This window comes from Petaurus breviceps, unplaced genomic scaffold, assembly GCF_028583685.1.
Source record: "Petaurus breviceps papuanus isolate PSGF00001 unplaced genomic scaffold, PetGlider_PUasm1.0 90255, whole genome shotgun sequence".
Classification (NCBI taxonomy): domain Eukaryota; kingdom Metazoa; phylum Chordata; class Mammalia; order Diprotodontia; family Petauridae; genus Petaurus; species Petaurus breviceps.
Window position 1 is genome coordinate 839531 of NW_027187200.1, and position 26560 is coordinate 866090.

The window sequence follows — 26560 nt, forward strand, 5'->3', positions numbered from 1 at the left end:
GAGACATTGGGCTCGCTCTTAGACATTTTTCTATCCCCAACAAGTGCCTACTTAGAACAAGTAATTTTTTTTTTGAGAGATACCAACCTTATTTGTACTTCCATTTTTTTCTCTCTCTTTTTTTTTTTTTTTTTTTTTTTTGTAGAGGGGAAGGTAGGGCAATTGGGGTTAAGTGATTTGCCCAAGGTCACACAGCTAGTATGTGTCAAGTATCTGAGGCCACATTTGAACTCAGGTCCCCCTGACTCCAGGATGGGTGCTCTATTCACTGCACCTGGAACTTACATTTTTAACAAATGAAAATGGTTAAATCTCCTTCTGAATGTCCAGGGATCCCATATGTACACCCACCAGGTCACTCTTTCCAATCTGTTGCAGGGAGGCTTGATGTCTGGACAAGACTGAAAGTAAGATCTTTGAGGTGGACATTGCCTAAAGGGACAGAAAGAAGACTGTTATGGAAGTCCTAACAGCCCTTTTCCCACCCAGTGACCACATAGACAGTTCTCTTGGGGAGAGCATGGAACTAAAAAGATCTTTGACCTTTAAATATAAAACATTTAATTTCTAACTGAAAGCAGTCATGCACTGATAAAACATATCTTCACTAGTAAGGGAAGGAAACAACTGTTTTCTAAGGGCTGTATCATGGGAAGGATGCATTGGCAGTCTGCTGTTGTTGGTACTATATAATAAACATATACATTCAGCAGCCTTATAGAGACTGGCAATTTTGACAATTTCCTGCATTTGTGTATTCAAAAGTAGTCTGAGCTTCCTTCTCCAAAAGTTAGTGACTTCATATAGGAGACTTCGATATATTAGTTCATTCTGGCAAACTGACTTTCCCAGAAGCAGCATTACCACCTGTCAAAGACTGTCCCAGACTGTGCCAGAGTCCGACATTCTTGTGGTTACAAATAGCAATTTTGATATGTGTAAAATTTGTAGCTATTTTGTAGCACATGCTTCCAACGAGAAATTGCAATTGCTCTTGGCTTGGGGAAGTCAAGAGTTTCAAAGATCATTCAAGCCCACAAATCAAAAATCAACTGCAAGGAATCAAAAAGGAAAATGTAGTCAAAAATGAAAAACATTACCAAGAAATGGTACCAACCAAATGTAAGTAAGGGTCTATACTAAGCATTGGGGATGGAAAAAAAAAAAAAAACCATAGTCCCTGACATCAAAGAACTTACTTTGAGGGGCAGCTAGGTAACTCAGTGAAAAGAGAACTGACCCTGGAATCAGGAGGACCTGAGTTCAAATTTGACCTCAGACACTTGACACTTAACTAGCTGTATCACCTTGGGCAAGTCACTTAACCCCAATTGCCTTGCCCTCCCCCCCAAAAAAAAACCTTACCTTGAGTATTAGCATTTGAAGCCCTCCACAATCTAGTACAACCTTACCTTTCCAAATTTAGATCATAAAATTTTCCCTCTATGTACTATATTCTGTGACCAAATGACCATCCTCTGATTCCTAAACTTGTCTTTTGATTTCCCACCTCCATGTATTTGCTTATGCTGTTCTTTCTGTATACCTAAAATGTGACCCCATTCTTCATATATAGAATTTTTAATTATCTTTTAAAGCCCAGTCCAAATGCCACCTCTTCAATGAAGCCTTCCCTGATCCCCTGATCCCCCAAATTGTTAATGATCTTTATCCACAGACCTCAGCATGGTTTTTTTAGATCCTTCTAATGCAATTATCATGCAATACACAATATCTATATCTGTTTGCATTTTATCCCTTTAGTAAGCTATAAAATGCATAAGAGCAGGCACTGGGTCTTATCTAAACTTTGGGTCTCCCCCGTACCCAGCACAGTGCTCTATATACATCAGGTTCTTAATAAATAAGTTTGCCAAATAAATGAATGAAAAAAATGAGGTGCCCATCTCAGATGTTTAATATTATATTGTATGTTTGAGGATGGGGAGGTGTCACCATCCCACAGCAAGTATTTGACTTGTATATTTCATCAATCACTCTGATAGCTCTCTGATGCTTTTTTATTTTATTTTCCCAAGGTATCTCCTATACAGAGCACCCAGGATATAGAAAATAATAACAACTTTGAGTAAGTATCACGGAAATCCCATTTTTTACCAGTATAATGGGGAGATTAGCCAATGAAGGCCCAGTCCTTAAAACATGATTGTTTTTTTTTTCAAGCAATCGGGGTTAAGTAACTTGCTTAAGGTCTCACGGCCAGTTATTTCTGGATGTGGTGCTGAGTGTCTGAGCCCGGGATTCGATCTCCAGGTCATCCTGACACTGGAGCCGGTGCTCTTACTCACTGTGCTACCTGGCTGCCCCAAACATGATTGTTTTCCTGTGGACAATTAGTAGATTTTTAATCATCATATCAGTACCAGCCCCTCAAGTCACTTCTAACCTTCCCAAATCCACTTAGAGTCACTTTCCTAGTCCTTGACCTTATATTTACATCCACTTGGTGATGTCATCAGTTCCCATGAGTTGAATTATCATCTCTATTCAGATGACTCCAAAATGTATATATTTAGACATGAGTCGGAATTTCTTATTACTAATAACCTGCTGGATATCTCCATCTAGATGTTCCACTTGCATCTCAAACTTAATACATACAAAACAAAACTCATTATCTTCCCCATCCCCCAAACCTACTTCTTATTACAACTTCCTTAGTTCTGTGGAGGGTAACACTCAGGGATTTGCTTCAGTCAGCTCTAACCAGCTTAAAAGAAGATTATTAGATTTTAAGTGTGAGTATTTACACCTTATAAATCTTCAATCTCTACAAATCAGAGCTTGGTTTATTGTTTGTTCATTATCTGGACTTAAGAAAATGTTAATAATATAGATTAAACTTAGTAATATATGTGCATTTTTTCCAGATAACCCAATGGTTATACATTTTACCAGCATACCCCTGATACTACCACCCTTCTAGTCACTTGGATTTGCAACTGTGAAGTTGTCCTTGGTTCTTCCCTCTTCCTTACATTACATCTCTAAGCAGTTTCCAAGCCTTTGTCTATTCTACTGCCATAATATACCCATCTTTTCCATCATATCCATCTTTTCTCTCTCCTTATTGGCCTGAATTCGGGCCCTTATTATCTCAGGTCTATTTTATTATTAGAAGGCTAACCTCCTAATTGTTCTTCCTGCTTCTGGTCTCTCCTTTTTTTTATCTATCCTCTATGCAGCTGCCAAAATATTCTTCCTAATGTACAGGTCTGACCATGTCACCACCCCACCCACCCACCCCCCAGCCAAACAAGTCTCCTTGATGCCACCCAAACACAACATTCCCTTTTTTGTTCCATATCTGTTCTCCCATGCCTGGAATAAATTCCCTCCTTACCTCTGCTATTTAGAAACCTCAGCTTTCTTCAAGGCTCATCTCAGTTTTTACCTCTTATACAAAGCTTTTCTGGACCCCACTCACTATTAGTACTGTCTCTCTCCTCAGATTATCTTATATGACTTATCTGCTTCTATGTTATATTTCCTGGTAGACAGTGAGCTCCATGAAGGTAGAGGATACTTTTGGCAGAGCCAGACCCTTTCCCCTCTACCATGCTGCTTCCTTTATCCTGCCATTCACAGCCCATCAGTTCTCAGCCAGCACTGCTGGCAGGTTCCTGTATCTACTACAAATTCACCTCATTTGAACTTTCCCTGTTAGATAGGGAGCTTCTTGAGAGTGGATACTCTCTTTTTCCTTTCTTTGTATCACTAGCACTTAACATAGTGTCTGGCACATAGTTGGCATTAGTAAATACTAATTGACTAACCACCTGTATACCCAACATCTCACACAATACCTTGGGCATAGTAAATGTTTAATACATTCTTGTTGAATTGGACTCAATACAATATGTTAGAGACAGAAGTGGTAGAGCCTGAATATAATGGTCCCACTGTCCTTGATTACAAGGATAGTTGCTATGAAAACAGTAAAATATCTTCCATTTCTTACCTGTTTGTTGCCCTTTTACATTTCAGCTATAAATACTGCTGGAAGTCATAAGGCACAGCAGGCATCTAGTGACCAGGCAGCAATAACTCTTCATCACAAGATCAGCAACAGTTTTACCATTGGCAACAACTCCCAAGCACTCCCCTATTTTGGAGGGGTATACCAAGGTCAGAGGTCATGGGAACCTATAATTGAGAGTACTAAGTCTCACAATTTCAGAACCAAATATGAGCTACAGTTGATCACCACCCCTGGGAAGATCACATCAAGTAAGCTGGGCATTTCATCTGTCATATCACCAGTTTTGCTTCCAAGGACCTTAGACACACACCACAGCCAGGTCAGTCAGGCTGTAAGGCAGAAACCATTATGGTGATGATGAGCTCAAGCCAACTTCTTTCTTTCTCCATCTAAGCTCACTTCCAATCTCTAATATTCAACTACACACACACACACACACACACACACACACACACACACACACACACACACACACACACACACTCCAAACCCTAACCCCTACCACTGCCAGAGGAAATCCAAGAACCTCTCTTTTCTCTGACTCATGAGCTCATTCCTCTCTTCCAAGTGGTGATGGGTCAGATACCCAGGTTTTACTATCTACCCTGTAGCTGCACCCTTATGTCCTCCATGCTTTTTCATAGACTCAGAAGCTGAACTTTCCTAAATGTGTTATCCTCCCCATTGAAAAAAATATACCTAGTGTTTTTATAGCCCTGTAAGGTTTGCATAGTACCCATTTCATCTCATTTGAACCTTATGACCAACACTTTAGGTGCTATTATCATCCCTATTTTTCAGATGAGGAAATTGAGGCTGAGAGAGGTTATATGACTTCCCCAAGGTCACATAGCTAGTAAGCATCTGAGTCAAGATTTGAAATCCTGTCTTCCTGACCCCAGGTCCAATGCCCTATCTATTGTACCACCTGGCTGCCTCCTTCATGACAGGGACTCTCTGCTTTCTGTTTGTATAACCCGTGTTTAGAACATGCTTGACACGTATTGAGGGTTTAATAAATACTTGCCATTCATTGGTTCTAGGAAACCAAAGGCAAAAAGGATTCTTCCCCTTCATCCTAAGAGCTTCCATCTTTCACCAAGAAAATGGGCAAGGAAGACTAAGTGAAGCCTTAGGCAATTTATTTTAGTGGAAAGAGTACCTAACTGAGCCTGGAGATACCGCATATTATACCTTAGTTAGAGGAAAGGAAAAAAGCATTTAGTAAGTGCCTACTATGTTCCAGGTACTGTACTAAGTAATTTATAAATATTTCACTTGATCCTCACAACAACCCTAGAGGTAAGAGCTGTAATTATCCCCATTTTACAATTGAGGAAACTGAGGCAAACAAATTAAGTGACTTGCCCAGGATCACACTGCTAATGACTGAGGCCAGATGTGAACTACCAAAAACAAACAAACAAAACTCCAAGACCAACAAACAGTGTAACCTTGGACAAATTAACCCTTTCCATGACCTCAGTTTCCCTACTCCCAATAATAATAGCCCACATTAATATAGCACTTAAAGGATTGAGGCAGATAGTGTAAGTATGATTGATTATCCTTATTTTACAGATGAGGAAACCAAGGTTCAGAGACATCAAATGAATTGTCCAGAGTCATATCTATAAAATGAAGGGAATGGTTCAGATGACCTCTAAGGTCCCTATTCTTTAGGGGAGGTAGCATGGTATAGTAACTATGGTGCTGAATTAGGACTCGAAAGACCTGTTTTCAAATTCTGGTTATGTCATTTATAAGTTCTCTGTGCCTCATCTGTAAAGGGGAGATCAGACTAGGTAATCTCTGTTTCTTAGATCCTATGGTATATAGTATTTGTGCTTTAGGTCAGATCTACTTTTATTTAAAGTTTTTTTTTTTATCAGCTGGCCCTGGAGCCTCTGCATATACATCTAGTATGCATTCTTGAGCCCATCCTATGAAACCAAATTGAGATTTCCACTCCCTGAGACTATCCTTTCCCCAACTCTGTTCTCCCTGACAGGCCCTGCTCTTAAAAATCCCTACTATGTCTTTTTACTCACAGGACTTCCACCAGAAGCAGCAAGAGGCCTGGAAGACAAACTCCCATCTTGTACGACTGCTCAGAAGAGGAGCTGATGGCGAGCATTGAGCGTGAATATGGCCGCTGAGAGCCCAGGGAAGACTCATGATTTTGGATGGTAGCCCCTGAGCAGTGAAAAAGGCACAACCTCCATGGAGATGGGAGGCAATGTCAACTGCTGTCCCTCCACCTCCTCCCCATCGGCACAATACATAACCCCTTGTGGTCAAGCTATTCTTCCACTAAGGGCATCATCTCTCTATTAGGCAATGGGCCACCGGGCAGGGAGGTGTAGAGCCTTCCAGTAAGACGACAATCATTTCTGAAGTGCATTCATAGATCCTTAGACTATTACGCCTTGATGGGACCTTGGAGATCACCTGCTCCAACATTAGCACTTGCAGGAACTGAGGAGCCTCAGCTCCAGAGAGATAAAGATCATTCCCTATGGTCACACAAGGTGCTAAGCGCTAAGCCAGGACTTGAAATTGGGTCTCTTGACCATCCAGCCAGCACTGTTTCCACCACACCTTCCACTTGGTAGGTGGCTTTTTAAAATGTGACCTTTCGGAAGTCAACCCCAAAGGGGAGTGTTCAGCATGGCTGGCCATCCAGCATTGTCATCTAAAGTGTCTGGCCAAGCACTGTGCTGAGAACCATTCTTACATGGTGCAGAACAGTGTCTTTTGGGAATCAGAAGACATGAGTTCAAATCTCAACTCCGATATTTAGCAGCTGTGGGACCTTGGCCAAATTACTTCTTGTTGTTCAGTAGTTTTCAGTGGTACCCTATAGCTCTAGAGCTGTGATCTATAATGATCCAGACTGAATATCTGGCATACTTAGGGGAAACTAAACTAGGGTATTCTATAAGTAACCTGTTCCTCTGTCCATTATTTTAAGGAGGGGGGAAGGAAAACACTACATATTTAAATCCAAGGGGCCATGGACCTTTTGAGACCATTTGACCCTTTCTGGGGTCCCAGTTCCTCATCTATGAAATGAAGGGGGTGAACTAGTCCCTTCCACCACTGTCATTACTGTGAATCTAAATATTCCCCTGGTGTCTGAAACACATCCCCGGCTTGGGCATAAAGATTGAGAAGCAGCTTTATTTGAAGCCAGAGGATCTCAAGTCTCTATTTATTCCCAGTGACCATGGGCAAGACACTTCTCTTCACTGGGCCTCAGTTTACTCATCTGTAGAATCAGGGTGTTAGAGTAGATGAGCTCAAAGGTCCCTTCCAGCTCCCACACCATCCAGTCCTTGGTAGCCTATGTGGTCACAGTCATTTCACTTATCTGGGTCTCAGTATCCCTATCTGTAAAATGAGGGTAATAATATGAGCACTACCTCCCTTATGGGAAAATGCTTTGTGAATCTTAAAGGAATATGCAAATGTCAATTATTTACTATTAGTCCCATGATCCAAATCACTACTTATTGCAGAGATAAAGTGAGGATTCTGAATTGTAAAATCTAATAGAAAAATGAATTGGTACTTTAAGACATTAGCTCACAAACTATCCATTGTGCCTGGAATACAGTTGTTATATTGTCTACCACAAGGGAGAATGAATTCCAACAACACTTTATTCTAAGAAACTCTGTTACCAAAAGTAGAGATAAGGTAGAAGACATGGAAATGAGTGTGAGATTAAGTGGATTCCTTCCCATCTGAGTTGCTGTTCAGCTTTCAGGGTCCCACTGTCACTGAATCTCAGAGCTGGAATGGACCTAAGCAGCCATCTAGTCCCTAGTCTAGTTTTATACCTGACACTCCCCCCCCCCCAACCTAGTACAGGACAGTCTTTGAAGACTCCAGTGATGAGGAACTCACTATTTCTCAAGGCAGCAACTTCTACTTTGGAAAAGCTCTAATCTAGTATAAGGTTTCCCCCTGGTTTTAAGCCAAAATTTACTTCTTTGCAAATTCTATTCATCGGCTCCTGGTTCTACTGTCTGAGAGGACCAAATAGAACAATCTAATCCATCTTGTGCAGGAAAGCCTTTCAAATAGTTGAAGACACCATGTTTATTCCCACAACATACACACACACACACAACACACACAGGTTCAGACCAACTTTGTTGAAAGAGGCTTTGTCTTCAGACATTTTCCCACCTGCTCACATATATTATTAATTCACTATCCACAATCAAAGTCAAAACCAGGATTCCTTTGAAAGAATTATTATTTTTTTTAAGTCTTCATGGAGACAGTCAAGTATCTAATAGTGATTTAGGATCTTAGCATCTGTTGCTGGATGAGACCATAGAGAGTCCAACCCCCTCATTGGACAGCTTAGGAAATAGGCTGAGAGAGGGAAATGGACTTATTCCCACATCATTCATAGAGACAAGATTTAAGTGCAGGTCCCCTGGTTCCAAATCCATTCAACCTGCCTGCAGCAGCCAGCAGACTTTTCCTAAGGAACTGATGGATAGAGAAAATACACACATGCCAGGGTTCAGCTCAGAACATCCCCAGAGCTGAGGACTGTTTTTATTCAAGTGCCTGAGGGACAACTTTCCTTTCTGAAAGAAAGCATAAGCCTAGTTTTTGCTCTTCCACCATCAGACTTCTTTTACTTTGGTTAGAGCTATTTTAGGAAGCAGTGAGGTACAAAGACAGGTTTTTCTCAACACAATGATTCTGATGATCTCTGGCTTTTGTCTGTGCCCTCTCTGAAAGACCAGTGTTCCAGCTGTTGAGACAATTTGTATGAGAATGCCATCTCTCTCTCTCTCTCTCTCTCTCTATATATATATATATATATATACATATATATATGTATATATATATATATATCATGCAACACATCTAGAAGGAAGGGAAATGGACTATTTTTAATTAGAAAATATTCACCTTGGAGAAAAAAGAAACCTGCTACCCTCAATGGATAAAAGAACCATGGATAACTAAGTTGTACTAAGTATAACTGAAATGTTTTCATTACTATCTTGGTAATAAAAATCTTTGTGAAAAAAGAGTTGTTTTGTTGCAGCTTTTACAGCCCTATCCCAGATTGCACAGATATTTCCTAATTTGACGCTTTGGTATTTGGCATGAACAGGATAAATTAGCAAGATTTTTTTGTTTTGTTTTGTTTTTAGTAAAAGATGATCCCCTGCCCTTTCCCAAGTTAAGCCTTTTAAAAACACAAGTTAGGAAATACTTGACCTAAGAAAAATATCTTTTCTGTAGCAGATAGAGAATCAGCACTGGCATCAGGAAGACCCTGGGCTCCTGTCTCTGACACATATTGGCAGTGTGACTTGCCATCACATAATGTCTTAGTACCCCAGGAAACTCCCTAAAATTGTAAACTGTTGTACAGTTGCATATTTGCATAGGCTTCCTTACTAGGAATGAGGAAATACACCCATGAATCACATGTCTAGGAAAAAAAAAACTTTCCTGGAAAGAGGTAAGAAATATGTGACTAATAATAATAATCATAATCATAATTTATATTGTTGAGCCAGGCAATAAAATGGGGCTGACCTGGCTTCAGAAGAGCTGAGCATCTGCTCTAGTTCCTTGCCCAACCTCCCCATCCCCCAGATCACAAAAGGAAATCTGCTTTTAACAAATGAAAACATGTATTAGCTTACTGTGCTCAACAATGAGACTACAATAATATAACACAGCATGGTCTCTGCCTGGAGGAATCTATGACCTCCTGAGGCTTGGATTGTTGTTGTTCATCCCTCATTTTTGAAGAAGACCAATGATACGGAGTGATGTCTCAACTTGCACCAGATTAGATTTAGGTGAGACAGACTTGCACAAAGTCCTCAGCCTCCCTCTCTCCTCCAGAGTCACTGAAGTCTAGTGGCAAGACAGAAGTCAAGAGACTGGCAATAGCCCAGGATGCAGTGGATAACCTTGGCATCTTCAATGCCTGACCAATCTCTAAGTGCTCCACAGTACCTGCTTCAGCTGCCTCTGTGACCTTTGGAATGAATTGCTCCCGTCTGCTCATTGTACAAAGGGAAATCTTCACATGCTTAAGGGAGACATTCCCTTAACTCAAAGACGGGTTTGAAGCCTGTCGGTTATCCTCAACCTGGTTTAGCCTATCTGCTGAGATGGTCTTACCAGTATATGGCCACTGTGCATGCTACAGTTTCGTGAGTTGGACTGGGAGGCTAGTGAGGGAGAAGGAAGGAAGAGTTTAAGACTGGACACAAAGGGCTTTAATGCAATTTTTAAAACGATTAAGTCAAGCAGCATGATATTTATTCTTCAATATCTGTTAAACATTTCTGGTGTCTGAGGTCCTATGCTGATTTTGGAAGAGATGCAGAGATGAAGACAGTATTTCTACCTTCAAAGAGTTTATTTTTGAATACGCCTCTCTATAGGCTCCTCGGAAGGGAACAATGATCCCCAACCAGTATTTAATACTTAGTCTTAGTATTTAGGGCTAAAGGAGATATTAGAGATTATCTAGTCCAGAAGTTTTCTGCATTTTTTGTGCCCTGGACCCCTTTTTGTAATCTGATGAAGCCTATAGACCCCTTCTTAGAATAATGTTTTTAAATGCATGAAATAAAATGCATAGGCTTACAAAGCAAACCAATTGAAGTAAAGTATTTTTTCACATCCAAGTTCATGGATGCCCTGAAATTTTCTTCAATTAAAAAGCCCCTCATTTTACAAATGTAGGGAGAATCAGGTTTTTCTGTTGGTCAAATGATAGAAGTAAAGTTTGCTCCTTAGTTAATTTTGGTTTTGGTTGGAATCCATTTGTACAGTAATCTAAAGAGGATCTCAGCAGTATCTAGAGTCTCTAACCCCAAGTAAGATAGTTATGTGTAATAGAAGTTACTCCACTCAAACAAAGGGGGCTGGGTGAAAAGGAAAGACCTAAGCTTAGACAGGAGATAATCTACCCAACTTTCATTTGGTGGGGCTACCATGGCCAAGAGGACATAAAATCGGCATTACATCTCTACCTGCATGACAGTTCCCACAGGACCAGCTATAGACTGCCAGCTGTAGACTATTGAATTAGCCACCACAGGGGGACCAGTGGAGACCATCAGAGTTAGGACCAGTGAGAGCAATTTGATGACATAAGCTATGTTAGCCTGAAAGGACCCTTCACAGGTATTCCCATTCACTTGATCTTTTTGTGTGCCCACTCTCATGTGTATATTTGTGGGTGAGTATACCCTAGATTTATAGGGGAAAATATTATTTTGCAAACTTTTTTACTATACTGTTTCTTTAAATCAATTAATCAATCGATAAACATTGATTAAGTGCCAGGCACTATGCTAAGAGCTCTCTTTTTGTTGTTCCAGTTGTGTCTGACTCTTCATGACCCCATTTGGGGTTTTCCTGGCAAAGATACTGGAGTGTTTGCCATTTCCTTCTCCAACTCATTTTACAGATGAGGACACTGAGGCAAACAAGGTTAAGTGACTTGTCCAAGATCACACAGCTAGTAAGTATCTGAGGATAAATTTGAACTCAGGTCTTACTGACTCCAGGACAAGCATTCTATCCACTATGCCACCTAGCGGCCCAGAACTGTTTTTGCTTTGAACTGTATCCTTTGGCTTTATAGAGGAAAACATTATCAACAGTACCTTGAATTCAGGGTATATATTTTGGGGACTTTACATGAGAAAGGGGAGTATCAAGCAGAATGGCATAGTAGTGTAGCTACAGCATTAGACTTTGAAGAGTCAAGAAGGCTTGGGATCAAATCCTTCCTTGGGTACCTAGTAGCTGTGACCCTGGACAAGTCACTGAGCCTCAGTTCCCTCATCTGTAAAATAGAGATAATAACCATATCTGCCTTTATAGGGCTGCTGTAAAGATCAGTAGAAAATATGTAAAGTACATTGAAAACCCTGCAATACTGTAAATATTAGCTATTATTATCTATTACACAGAAGAGCAAACCAAGGCCAAACCAGGGGAAATGACTTACTCAAGATCACAAAGGTAGTAAATGAAGGCCAAGTTTCCTCTGACTCAAAAGCCATTGTTCTTGCCAGATGTTCAGTCTTTCATTCATTTTATGAAGATTTATTATCAGGTTTGGGACTTTGGATATGTGCAGGATGGGCAATCCTTCAAGTCACTTAACTTCTCCTCCTCCCCAGGCAACTCTCTTAAGACTATAAATTGCAAATCAGTTGCTGATATGTGGATATCTACCTCCTTCTACAAATTGAACTATCTTCCACCTCTCAGCTAGGGCTTTTTCTCTGCCTGTCCCTCATGCCTGTAATTCCCTCCCTCCTCAGCTCCACTTACTGGGTTCCTTTAAGTCCCAGCTAAAATCCCACTTTCTACAAGAAGTCTTTCCCAGCCCCTCTTAATTTTAGTGCATTCCCTCAGTTAACTACTTCCTATTTGTGCAAGATATAGAGGTCAGGGACTGTCTCTGGCCTCTTTTTGGGTGGCATTGCTTAACACAGTGCTGGACACAAAACAGTTGCTTAGTGAATGCTAATGACTAACTGATTAGATAAAGTGAATTTCCCCACTGAAGGTTCTCTACACCAAATCACTAGTCTGGAGGATCAAAGCAAAGTTCTAGGCAAAACACTCCCTCCCTTCAAGATGTGTACATTCAATTGAGGGGGGTTGGAGAACTTCTTGGACACAGAGAGCAAAGATAAAATAAAGTACACACAAAATAATTTGGAGAATGGGACAAAGTCAGTAGTAACTAGAAGGGACCAGAAGGATCAGGGCAGGTTTCTAATTGTTGATGTTCTCTCCTTTCAGTGGTGTCTGACTCTTTTCGATCTCATTTGGCGTTTACTTGACAAAGATACTGGAGTGGTTTGCCATTTCTTTCTCCAGCCCATTTCACTCCTCAAATGAGGAACAGGGGCAAACAGGACTAAGTGACTTGCCCAGGGTCACACATCTAGTAAGTGTCTGAGACTGGATTTGAACTCAGGTCTTCATGAATCTAAGGCTGGCACTCTATCCACTACACCACCTAGCTGCAATTAGGTCTTTAATAGGAGGTACATTTGAGATGAGTCTGAAGGAAGCTGGGGATTCTGAGAGGCCAGCAAAGTTGAGAGCAGAAAGCATTCCCAGCAAGTTTCCTTCTCTCTTTCTTATGACCTGTATGACTTTGAATAAATTGTTTCTCTTCCTCTGGGTCCACTTTCAAGAAAAAGTTAGCACTTGAGCTAGGCCTTGAAGGCTCAGAAAGGTTCCAACCCACAGATGTGAAGGAAGGCTTTCTCAGCCATGAGGAGCAGCCTCGGACCAATGCCCAGAGGTGAGAAAGGGCAGGACTAGATGGGGACACAACAGTCAATCAGTGTCCACAAACTGCCCCAAAATCCAGAAGCCCTTGTTAACTGTAAGACATGCAAGTCTCTAGAACAAACACTTAATCACATCCCTGAGTTGGGGAGATGGGGATTAACCGAAGGTTTGTGTTAAACATTTACCAAAGCGTCAGGGAGTCAGGCTGAGCAATACATGTTTCCTGGCACTCAATCACTGATTTAACTGAACCTCCTGAAGAATATTTCAGTAGAAAGTCCAATACCCATAGAGTTAATTTTATCTTTGGCTGAGGTGGTTTTTGACTGAGGGGTTATTATTGTTTTTTATTTTTATGTATGTAGCACTTAATTCTCTTTCTTCATTCCTAAGTATTTCTTATGTGGACTTAGGCAGTCATTTCTTACTGGGTCTCAGTTCTCTCATCTGTAGAATGGGAAAATAAAACTGGAAAAGCAGCATGGCATCATGAAAAAAATACTAGATTTGAAATCAGAGGACCTGAGTCCTCTTTAGGTCTCAGTTTCTTTCTTGAAAAAGCAAGGCTGTGGGCATAGATGATATCTGGAATCCTTCCCTTTCCAGTTCTAAATCTCATGATATTCTGGCTGGGTTGTGATTGAGTTTTAAATGAATCAATAAAATCAATCAAAAGGTTTTTTTTAACTGTAAATCCTTGTACAAAACATTTTACAAAGCATTGTACAATATCAGCTGTCCTTGTAATAATAATAATAGTGATACTACTACTAATATGATTTCAGCTCCATCACCATTCTTAGTCTATGCTTCCCTAGGTCTGAAGCTTATTGGCTTAAGGAATTTTTATCAATTCAGGGCTGATTCTTGAAACCTTACTTTTCTGCTAAAAGCTTACTCTGAGCTTTGCCTCCTTTTCTCTCCCAAGGCTTACTTTCTTCCATTCTTCTCCCAATATTCAACACCAACCCACTGACCTATTTTCCTCTGTGCTATCTCAGTCGAAGCTGAGCTCACTGGAAAGTCAGCCCAAGAGTCCCTTTTTCTTTGTTTTGGGTTTGTTTGTTTTGAGTCTAGGTATTTCTATCTCTCACAAGCTGGATGTTTGTCATGTTATAAGCACTCATTCACTGCTGATCAGCAAAGAAGCTTTGACCTGTTCTGTTTCTGACTTGGGCCAGGTTCACTCTTTCTTAGGGAGTCCTCTCCCCCTCACCATATTGGTTCTTGACTTAGTGCAGATGTCCACTCAGCTCTAGCTTTGCTGTTCAGCTCAGAACTCATGAACTCAAAGGGTCAACCAGCCTCAGCTTTAGCCTCCCCAGTAACAGGGATCACCCCCAGTTCAGATCACCCCACCTCATCCCTTCACCATGGATACAGAGAAGCCTGTAGCCAAGTTGCAGTATGACCCCAGCCCCAGTCCAGGATCCTGCCACAGACTGACCCCAGGCATAACTGCATAGACCAGATGGATACTGTACATGAGGCCCTTTGCTGGCCACCAGCCAGCCTATAAACAACATCTGCCCAGAAGGTAAACATGAACAAAAATGGGATGGAAAACCACATGTTATCTAGGTGAAGCAAGCATCTCTTTAGAAGAGGGAGTATGTTATGCTAAAAAGACCTCTGGACAGAAAGTCCAGGCCTAGGTTCTAGTTCATGTCCTGTCCCCTACTGTATACATTTTTGTTCATTTGCTTCAGTCATGTCTGACACTTCATAACCCCATTTGGGGTGTTCTTGGCAAAGATACTGAAATGGTTTGCCATTTCCTTCTCTCCTCATTTTACAGATGAGGAAACTGGGTAATGATTTACCCAGGATCACACAGCTAGTAAATGTCTGAGGCCTGATTTGAACTTAGGTTTTTCTGACTCTAGGACCCGGGATTCTATCTACTTGTCCCCACAATGTACATAGTAGGTGCTTATAAATGCTTGTCCCATCCCCTACTATGTGACCTTGGGTAAACCTCAGTCTCTCTGGAACCCCAGTTCCTCCTCTTGGAAATGATGGGGTTGTGCTGGGCATTCTCCAAGATCTCTACCAACTCTAAGGTTCATAGAAGCACAGTACGTCAATGCTAGAAGGGACCTTGGAACACAGGATTTTAGGGCTGAAAAGGACCTTTAAAATCATCTGGTTTCAATCCCTTTGCTTTAGAGAAAAAAATGGAAGCCCAGAGAAGTTACCTGCCCAAAGCCACACAGCTAGTTAGTGGCATTGCCATCACTAATCACCACTTTCTGGCATCTTTCTCTACCCCTTATAGGAAGAACCACAATGGGGTGGAAAAGTGCATCAGCTCTAGAGTCTTAGCAAATCACTACCCTTCTCTGGACATCAGTCTCTTATCTCCCTCCTCCTCACATCCTCCTTTATAAAATGGGGCTGATAGATAATAGGCATATTGCCCAGTTTGTAGGGCTATTATTGAGGACTGCACAAGGGAATATGTGTGAAAGGTTCTGTAAATTATTCAAACTTCAAGAATCTATAATTTTGTCATGTTTATGCTCCTTCCACCAATGTAGAATGCTGCGGTTAGCAAATTCATCACCCTTCAGTCAACCTGGTGGTTGGCTCCAAACTTAGGAAGCTGGTCCAGAAACAGCAAATTTACAATCCAATAGCAGATTTTTCCAGACTGGTTAGAATACTAGAAATGTCACCTATCATTATTATGTAGAGATTTTTTCCATAGAACATTTATTATGGAAACGTGGGGGCCAGTGGGGTGTAATGAGAAAGGGCCTGGAGTCAGGAGGGCTTGAGTTCAAATCTGGCCTGAGACTGGAAAAGAAGAAAAGAGGGTGGGTGAGGGTTCGAAAGGGAAATCCCTAGAAAAAAAGAAAAGAGAGTGGGTGAGGGCTGAAAAGCAAAAATGTGAAGGGCATGGAAAAGTGGCAGGACCCACAATGGTAGCCGGGGTTGGGGAAGGGAGTAGCCAATACCTTATTATGGACTGCTTTGGGGAGTTCTACCAGGGCCTTGAGGAGGCTCTAGGTTCCTACTCTTCACTTTCCTGGCTTCTACTGAAAGGAAGGGAAGAGGGAAATAAATACGGGGTGGGGGGAGGGGAAGAGTCTTCTTAGGGAACTGTCATATAGGCTTACATTCTCATTTTCTTGAAATCTACAGGAGTTTCAAAGGAGATTTTCATGGAGTTTGCACCTGTGCCCAAGGCCCCCAAATGCTAAGACCCCTGGAGCCTGGAGACTACTGTCTCTCAGGTTCTAGGAATGAAGTATTTGTAAGAACTTGCTATGTACAAAAGACATGGGATAAAAATTAAAAGCAGGACAGTCCCCACTCTGAAGGAGTTCACATTCTAATGGAGAAGCCAACACATATGGAAGGCATTAGCTGCAAGGACCATGGAAAGGTCCCATGGGCCTTAAAGCACAGTAGCAAAGCAGAAAGTAATGCCTCTTCTTTAATGTTATTTCCATGAATAAAATCACACTTGTTTCAGATGTTGGATCATTTGACAATGCCAAGGACAGTGGTGGCAAGTCCTTCCTTTTCTGGGTCTTTAATATCTGTGACTATAGCACCTTCAGGAGCACTTGCCAGGCTGCAACTCATAGGGGTTCATTCCCAGGGTAATGGCTGCAGGCCTTGGCTAGAAGCATTCCCATTCCCAAGGCTCTTGGGTTCAGGGACCTCCAGGGCTGTCTCCATCAAGGTCTGAGAGTCTGGTAGTGGTCCAAAGTGGTGGTGGTGGCATCTGTCCCTCCCTCCTGAAGCTTTGCAGCTTCAGCTAGGCTGTCCTGGCCCCACTATAAAGCCCTAGCTAAATGCTGTCAAATGGAAAGTGTTCCTTATACCCATGACATCTAAAAACAAAATCAAATTAATGGCAAAATTTTATGACAGTCAAGTTCACAAAGACAGGATCATGTATTTTGTCAATCAGGGAGACTAGTAATATTTAGAGGATGGTAAAATAACAATTGTTATTTAACACCTTTAATAATAATACAGACATTGAGGCTTTGTGGTATAGCAGAAAGAGCACTGGATGTAGAATCAGATGTCCTAGATTCAAATGCTGACCTTCCATTGACTACCTTGTGTAAATTATTTTGCTTTGGGGTGGCTAGGTGGCACAGTGAGTAAAGTGCTGGCCCTGGAATCAGGAGTACCTGAGTTCGGTTCTGGCCTGAGACACTTAGCACCCACACACACACACACACATAAAATACTAGCCATGTAACCTTGGGCAAGTTACTTAACCCCAATTGCCCTACAAAAGGAAAAAAAAATTATTTTGCTTCTCAAGACCTCAATTTCCTAATCCAGAAAACAAGGAGACTGGACTAGATAACTTCAAAAATTCCTTTCTATCCTAAACCCCACAAAAACTGGCCAAGATACTGGAGTGGTTTACCAATTCCTTCTCCAGTTCATTTTATAGATGAGGAAACTGAGACAAAAAGGTGAAATGACTTGCCCAGGGTCACACAGCTAGTAAATGTCTGAGGCCAGATTTGAATGCACAAAGATGAGTCTTTCTAACCGCAGTTCCAGCACTCTGTCCACTGTGCTACCTAGCTGCGCTTCCTGACCTGTACTGTTTGTCTATTTCCAAGGTTAGTAAATGCTCCCACTGAAAATTTAACAATCAGCTCTCAGGAACAGGCACCAGCTGACTCCAGTATGCCCCAATTGTATATCACATCAGGGAAATCATGATTACTTTAAGTATTCTTATTAACAATGTATTGTTTTGGGGACAGCTAGGTGGTGCAGTGAGAGGACCAGAGTTCAAATCTGGCCTCACACACTTACTAGCTCTGTGACCTTGAGCAAGTCATTTAACCCCAACTGCCCTGTCTTCTCTCCTCCAAAAAGGCAAAAAGAAAAAAAAATTTAAAAACCAATGTATTGTTTTCGAGGAGATGTGGTATACCTGAGGACACTGAGTAAAGAGCAAATTAAAAGACCACTTGTTTTATGTGAAGGGAGTTAGCTTCAATCACAAATTTTGGGTCATGCAGTGTGACTGTTGAGGATATTGTAGATGATAGATTTTATTGCTAAGAGAGACCCTAGATATCATCTAGTTCAACCCTTCATTTTTCACATAGGAAAACCGAGGGCCACCCATTAGTAAATAAACTCATTGTGAGTAGGGATTGTTTCATTCTTAGTATCTTCATCTCCAAGCAGAGATGTACCTGATACACAGTCAGTACCTAATAAATATTGGCTGGTTAGTTGTTTGGTTGAATAAAGAGACTTGACCAAAGTCTCTATGCCTAGAAAGTAAGTAGCAGAGCTAGGGTTCAAATCTTTTTCATGTTGGATAGAGGAAGATTCAAGTTCAAATCTGGCTGCAGACACAACAGAACAGAAGGAAAGAATTGAGTGGAAATCTAATAAATAGGTAATACCAAGACCTCCTGTGTAAAAAAAAATTTTTTTTGCTTTTTGGAGGGCAATTGGGGTTAAGTGACTTGCCCAAAGTCACATGGCTAGTAAGTGTGTCAAGTGTCTGAGGCCGGATTTGAACTCAAGTCCTCCTGACTCCAGGGCTGGTGCTCTATTCACTGAGCCACCTAGCCACCCCAAATAATTATTTTCTATCTGTTTCCTGAAATCTATGTACGTCATCACTGTCAAACTGGCAAACCATTCAGTTTAACCTAATAAACCAGTTTATATCACAAGTCATTATATATCTTTCATAAAGCATAAAATATTTGATTTGGAGATTTTACAGATGAGGAAACTGAGCTCAACAGAGGAAAAGTGACTTGGTCATATTAGATCGGAGATAGCAGAACTAAGATTTGAACCCTGGTTCTCCTGACTCCAAAGCCAGAATTCTTTCCACTGTGCCATGAAGCTGTCACAAATTAAAAGAAGACATTGAGGTATAACCGATTAAAACCCAAGGAAAACACTGAAGGAAGAAAATATAAATAACGGCAACCATAGTTTTTTGAAGCAAAGATTCAACTAAATTTAAGAGTCAACTAAAGTCTCTCCTCCTCCATGAAGCCCTCTTTGACTGATTCCAACCCACAGTGAGTTCTTATTCCTCTAAGTTCCATCAGCCCTTATTTTATAGACCACTTCTTGGGCATTCCTGCCTGGTACTGTTAGGCATTTTTACATCTATATGTCTTGTCTATGATAAGACAATACATGTTAATTGTTTTGCAAAATGTGAAGTACTATGAAAATATTAGCTATTTTTATTATCATCATTATTGTCAATATTATTGTTAGCACCCTCTTTAGGCCTCAATTTTTGTTTAATCATCTGTGCAATGAAGTTCATATACTAGATGCCCCTTAGAGTACCCTTCAACTCTAATTCTTTAAAACCCCATGGTGTTGTGGAAAGAAGATTTGGGTTCAAATCCTAACTTTGCCATTCACTACCTGTTTGACCTTAGGAAAGTCACTTTACCCTTGAAAGACCTTATTTCCTTTGTCTATATGTAGAACCATCCCTGGGCTACTAATTCAGATTGCATTATCACTGAAGGAAGGGTTCAGTCCCCTGAAGGGAGGCACTACTTTGGGGTCTGGGATAGCCTGAGGGTCAAGGATCCTATTATTACAGCTCAGAAGCCCCCATCAATGTTTCCTACTAACAACCAGCAAGTACACAAAGTTCTTAGCAAAGGCATTTACCAAAATGGCATAGCATAAATAGCCATAAAACATTCCCTTCATCATATACATAGGGTCAGTGGGAAAAATGGGTTCAAACTACAATGTACAATGGTAGTTATACACATGTTGGGAGAGGAGGCAGATACACAAGTCTGGGGCTATTGTACTTAACAAAGCCTAGACATCCTTTCTTTCCTGTGTAATCCTCACAAAGTTTCTCTCGAGTGAATCATCTCTGTTGGGCAGGTTGCCCACCTGTGCTTCCAGCATCTTTTCTTAATTCACAGAAAGATTCTTGATGCCAGAGCTGGCTTTCTTTCAAGTCCATAGCCAGCTCAACTCTGCTGCCTGAGGTCCTGATCCACAAAGCTGCATCTCGCCTCAAGAGATTAAAACTGCTTATGCCCTTGAGTCCATATCCATGAATATATTTCTGTTCTCTCCATTACTCCTCAAACTCTGTGGAAATGACTCTCCAAGTGCTGTTTAGGGAATCTCCTTCTGAGTGTGCATCCCAAGAGGCTTCTCTGTATGCTATAGTGGCTGGGGCCCTGAACCCTTTTAAAAGAAAAGGAAATATTCCCTGATTGTATTTTCTCTGAAAAATACTACAATTTCTGCATTGGCTGGAAGGGTCTCTAGGACTTACAGCTGGAAGAGAGCTTATTTTACAGTTTATCACTAGGGAAACTGAAGCCCTGATAAGGACAGTGTCGTGGCCAAGGTCACACAGGTACTAGGTAACAGTGTGAAATGTAAGCTCATATTCTCTGGCTCCAAGTCCATGGGTTAATCAGTTGACTAGGGCCTAAAATTCTGTTTGATACTCCCAGATTATGAGGGAAGGAATAAAAGGGTAGGGGTCAGAAAGAAAAATAGAGTTAGTCCCCTGCAGCACTTAGCACATGCCTTGAACCCAGTAGACGATTAGTAGGTGGAACAGTAGATAGATCACTGCACCTGGAATCAGGAAGACCTGAGTTCAAATATAGCCCAAGTCATTTATTACCTGTGTGAGGCTGGTTACTCTGCACAGCCCTGCCTTACTTAAATCCAATTCACTTGCATGTCATGGCATCACCTCCCTAATGTCATGGTCTTCTTCAGGAATGAAGGACAAAAACAACAATGACCCTGGGCAAGTCACTTCACCTCTGTCTGCCTCAGTTTCCTCAAATGTAAAAGGAGGATCAAAAATATTGCCTACCTCACAAGATTGTTGTGAGGATCAGATATTAGCAAAAAGCTCGACACATAGTAGGTACATAGTGTCTGGCACACAGTAGGCAATCAATAGGTATTGTGACTACTATGTGTCAGCCTCTGTGCTAAGTGATAGGGATATAGAAAGAGACACAATAGTGCCTTGCCCTCAAGGAGGTTTCAATCTAATCAACAGACAACAAAACAACATATGTATACAAAGTAAACTTTATACAAGATAAATGGGGAATAATCAACAGAGGGAAGGCACTGATATTCTGAAGGATTGGGGAAGGCTTCCTGTAGAAGGTAGGATTTTTATTGGGAATTAAAGGAAGCCAGGGAGGTCAGAAGTCAGATTGGAGGAGGAAGAGCATTCCAGGTATGCCAGACAGCCACAGAAAATTTTGTTTGTGGGACAGCCAGGAAGTCAGCACTAGTAGATCAAAGAGTATGTGTCAGGGAATAAAGTGTAAGAAGACTGGAAATGGGGAAGGGGGCTAGGTTAAGCAGGGCTTTGAATGCCAAACTGAGCATTTAGTATTTGATCCTGGAGGTAATAAGAAGCTACTGGAGTTTATTGTGTAGGAGGGTGACAAGATTAGACTTGTCTTTTAGGAAAGTCACTTTAGTGGCTGAATGGAGGATGGATTTGAGTGGGGAGAGACTTGAGGCAGGCAGACTCACCAGCAGGCTGTTGCAGTAATGAAAGGATGTCATGATGAGAAGCTGCATCAGAGAGATGGCAGTGTCAAAGGAGAGAAGGGGGCATATTCAAGAGATGTCGCAAAGGTGAAATCAACAGACCTTGGCAATAGCTTGGATAAGTGGTGAGAGATAGGGAGGTATCCAGGATGACTCCCAGGTTGTGAGCCTGAGGGACTGGGAGGATGGAGTTATCCCTCTACAGCAACAGAAAAGGTAAGAAAGAGGGGGGAGGGTTTGGAGGAAAGATAATGAGTTCCATTTTGGACACATTGAGATTGAAATGTCTACTGGACTTACAGTTTGAGATGTCTGAAAGGCAGTTGGAAATTCAAGGTTAGAGGTCTGCTGAGAGATTGGGGCAGGATAAGTAGATATGAGCATAGAGATGGTAATTAAATCCTTGGGAGTTGATAAGACTCCAAATGTACTAGTATAAAGATAAGAGAAGGGGGGCCCAGGAACAAACCTTGAGGGACAGCTATGGTTAGAAGGCTCGATCTGGGGGAGGATTCAACAAATAATGCTTATTCCCTTCCCTCCCCCATCTAGCTGACTTGCCTTATTTTACAGATAAAGAAACAGACCTAGGAAGGTGTAGCGGCAAGCATCCCAAGGGTCCTCAGGGTTTGCTGCCACCACAGGTTCTTGGATCTGCTTTGATAAAGGAAAGCAACTCAAAATGGGTTAACAAGCTTACTTTAATCAGTCAGACATATATCCTTTACCTTGTTCAGGGGAAAAGGTCAGCACCTCAAACTTCAAAGTACACAGACAGAATTATCAAGACGGAAACAGATCTAGTAGACAGATTTCAAACTGTCCAACCATTACATCCATACCCAGTCAACATCTGGGTTTCAACATCTGGGTTTTTTCAAAGCCAGGGGACTCTCAACAACGGCTTCCCAGAATTCAGATCAAATCACAGAACACTTCTCAAAGTGAGCCCCAAAACAAAGCTACACATCAGGGCTTATATAACCTTCTCCTGGCTCAGAGAATGTAACAACCTTATTGACCCACTGGCCAATCAAAAAGTATCTACTGAAAAACAAGCTCCCACCCCAGGCTTCAGGTGCACTTTAGCCTAGGGGCAGGGAAGATCTTCCAAATTTGCATTCCCATTACATTCGGCCCCAAGATCTTTCATGCCCATAGCATAGACAATTTACTTTTGAATTAGCACTAAACATCTCTTAGGTCACATTTTCAAGGTACAGAACTAAAGTCACCAAAGTGGCCACTGGGCCTTAAACAAACACAAAGTACATAGCATTATCACTTCAGTTCAAAACAAGAGTTCAAATAAAATTCTGGGGGGGGGGGAGGGCGGTGTCCTTCCCCTCACACAGCTCCAGCCCCTGCTTCCAAGTACAGAGAGGGGGCTGGGCAACAAAACCAACAAGGTGGGGTCCCTGGGGATCCAAGGCACTTCATCCCACCCACCATAGTCACAAGTCCATCCTCCCTCTGGGTCCCAAACTGTGGGATGCAGACAGGAAACACATTCAGTGCCCCTGCTTTGCTGCTCAGTTCTTATCTTTTCCTGTGGCTGAATTCCGAACTCCTGGGTTCCTTCTCCTCCCACAGGCGGCAACCACTCCTGGCTTCTGCCCAGGTCCCATTGCAGGCAGCTCACCATTCCTGATCTCAGCTCAGCAAAGTCTGCATGCAGGCCATCCTTCTCTCCGGCTCCACAGCTCCACAGAATCACAGCTACCACAACTGGGAAACAAACAATTATCCCAGTCCCCATACTTTCCTTTTACTCTGCAGATCCTGTTCGTGACGCCATTTTGTAGCGGCAAGCACCCCAAGCGTCCTCAGGGTTTCCTGCCACCACAGGTTCTTGGATCTGCTTTGATAAAGGAAAGCAACTCAAAATGGGTTAACAAGCTTACTTTAATCAGTCAGACATATATCCTTTACCTTGTTCAGGGGAAAAGGTCAGCACCCTGAACTTCAAAGTACACAGACAGAATTATCAAGACAGAAACAGATCTAGTAGACAGATTTCAAACTGTCCAACCATTACATCCATACCCAGTCAACATCTGGGTTTCAACATCTGGGTTTTTTCAAAGCCGGGGGACTCTCAACAACAGCTTCCCAGAATTCAGATCAAATCACAGAACACTTCTCAAAGTGAGCCCCAAAACAAAGCTACACATCAGGGCTTATATAACCTTCTCCTGGCTCAGAGAATGTAACAACCTTATTGACCCACAGGCCAATCAAAAAGTATCTACTGAAAAACAAGCCTCCCACCCCAGGCTTCAGGTGCACTTTAGCCTAGGGGCAGGGAAGATCTTCCAAATTTGCATTCCCATTACAGAAGGGAAAAGGAATTGCCCAGCATTGTAGAAGCAGTAAGTACCGTGTTTCCCCGATAATAAGACCTATCCCGAAAATAAGCCCTCCCCTTACTGTGTAAGATTCCTCTAAAATAAGCCCTCCCCCGAAAATAAGCCTTATTGAGATTGCTACTGCAGTGAAGGTGATCCCCTGTGCTACACGCTACATTACGGTACCCTCTGTATGCACCGCCCCCCCACCCCGTGAAACGCACGCCGCGCCCCAAGCTGCATCCAATCAGAGCTGTAGCAGTGAGCGCGTCATCCTGTTCTTCCCCAGTGATTTGCTTATTGAATAAAGGTACATTTTTTTGTTCACATTTACCTGTTTATTAAAATTGCTGTCAATGTTCATTAAAATAAGCCCTCCCCTGAAAATAAGGCCTCTGGTGTTTTTCTGTCCAAAAAAATTAATAAGACAGTGTCTTATTATCAGGGAAACACGGTAGTAGAGTCAGGTTTTGAATCCAGGTCTTCTGACTCTAAAATTAGGGCTCTTTCTGCTGAACCTCAGTGACAAATTGTTCCTGCCAGAAATGAACTGGGCTCCCGTTGCTAGGATTCAAGCTAAAAAGGAAAAACAGGGTTGTTGTATCTTCCAAAGCAGATCAAATTTCCGGAGAGGCTTAGAAACAGGAAGTCATCATTCAGTCTGCTAGTGGTGGAGACATTTCCAGCTGGAACGTCTTCTCTGGGTAGCTAAGCCTTGAGCAATGAGCAGAGTTGACCAAACCGATGAAGTGAGCAGGCCAGGAGTGAGGAGGCCCTCAGGAGGTGGGTCAAAGGAGATTAAGAGATGAGGATAATCACAAAAACAAATGCCAAAAAGGAACACAGAGTTTGAGATCTGATAAAAATCAGAGTGAGATAGTTCTTTTTGGGGGTTTGAGGATATGGTACTCAGCACTCCCAGTTTTCCCAAAAGCATAATGAGGGAAGCTAGGTGGATAGAGTGTTGGTCCTGGACTCAGGAAGACCTAAGTTCAAATGTGCCCTCAGATACTTACTAGCTGTGTGACCCTGGGCAAGTCCCTTAACTCTGCCTCAGTTTCCTTCATCTATAAAATGAGTCAGAGAATGAAATGGCAAACCACTCCAGTAACTTTACCAAGAAAACCCCAGAAAAAGGGTCATAGACATAACTGAAAACAACTAAACAGCAACAACATAATGAGGGTGATAATTGCTTTTACCTCACTGGGTTGTTATGGGGATGAAAGAAGATGTATACACAGCACTTTGCAAACTTTGAAGTGTTGCATAAATGTGAGCAAATTTATTATAATTTCTGCTTCAGATTTTCATTACAGTATTGCTTAATTCTAATAGCTGACATGCACATAATGCTTCAAGGTTTACAAAGTACTTAACCCATATCATGATACATAGAAGCAATGAAGTGAAAAGAGTACTGGGCCAGAAATGAGGAAGACATGAGTTTAAATTCCACTTCAGACATTTAGAAGCAATGTGACCCTGGGCAAGTGCATAATGTCTGCCTGAATCAGTTTCCTCGTTTATAAAATGGGGGTAATAATAGGACCTACCGTGTTTCCCCGATAATAAGACACTGTCTTATTATTTTTTTGGACAGAAAAACACCAGAGGGCTTATTTTGGGGGGAGGGCTTATTTTAGAGGAATCTTACACAGTAAGGGGAGGGCTTATTTTCGGGATAGGTCTTATTATCGGGAAAACATGGTATCTACCAATGTTATTGTGAGGATCGAGTGAAATAATATTTGTAAAGTGTTTTTCAGATCTTAAAGCATCATATAAATGTTAGCTCTTATTAAACATGACTAATCATGATCTTTATAAAGGAGGAATGTAATGGTAATTTGAAGACCCCTTTTTGTATTGGCAAGTAAGCAGGTACTTAGCACTTAGTAACTAATCAAACCTCTGTGAAAGAAACAGAAGGTATGAACCCCTGTTCCTGACCCAACAGGAAGGGGATGCCTGAAACAGGAAGTAGCTAATGCTATCTATATAAGAAAAGCCCCAGAGAGGCACAATCAGAATTTCTTGGAGCACCACGGAGGCAGAAGCAGCAGCCAGGAGGAGGCTGAAGAGGAGCCCAGGAGCCAGGAGCCCAGGAGCTCCCTCCCCCCAGGCTGGATAAGGTGATTCTGATTTTTTTAATGAGCTGCTGAAGACTTGAGGAAGCATGACCCAGATGCAGAGACTTTGTCTGTGGCTTGGTTGAGCCTTGAATTCCTGGGAGCAGAAATTGTTAAGGATTTGAGATGGATTGCACCCTGTGAACTTCAGTGTGGAGCAGGACCTATCCAGAGAGCTGGACTGTCTGTTATTGAACCCA

General features: G+C 41.8%; 2 protein-coding genes across 3 annotated transcripts in view; one reads left to right on the top strand and one right to left on the bottom strand.

The window, feature by feature from the left end:
- CYS1 (cystin 1) overlaps nucleotides 1-9147 on the top strand; it is a 35887-nt gene extending 26740 nt beyond the window's left edge. Inside the window, exons 2-3 of one of the 2 annotated variants that reach the window (XM_069107752.1) lie at nucleotides 2040-2089; nucleotides 6057-9147. In XM_069107752.1, the coding sequence (XP_068963853.1) occupies nucleotides 2040-2089; nucleotides 6057-6162 (156 nt within the window). In that variant the 3' untranslated portion in view covers nucleotides 6163-9147. The remainder of the gene's footprint in view (nucleotides 1-2039; nucleotides 2090-6056) is intronic. The other variant, XM_069107754.1, reaches the window with a different exon arrangement.
- KLF11 (KLF transcription factor 11) overlaps nucleotides 173-26560 on the bottom strand; it is a 51970-nt gene continuing 25582 nt past the window's right edge. Inside the window, exon 4 of the mRNA XM_069107751.1 lies at nucleotides 173-432. Coding sequence (XP_068963852.1) covers nucleotides 356-432 — 77 coding nt within the window. The 3' untranslated portion in view covers nucleotides 173-355. The remainder of the gene's footprint in view (nucleotides 433-26560) is intronic.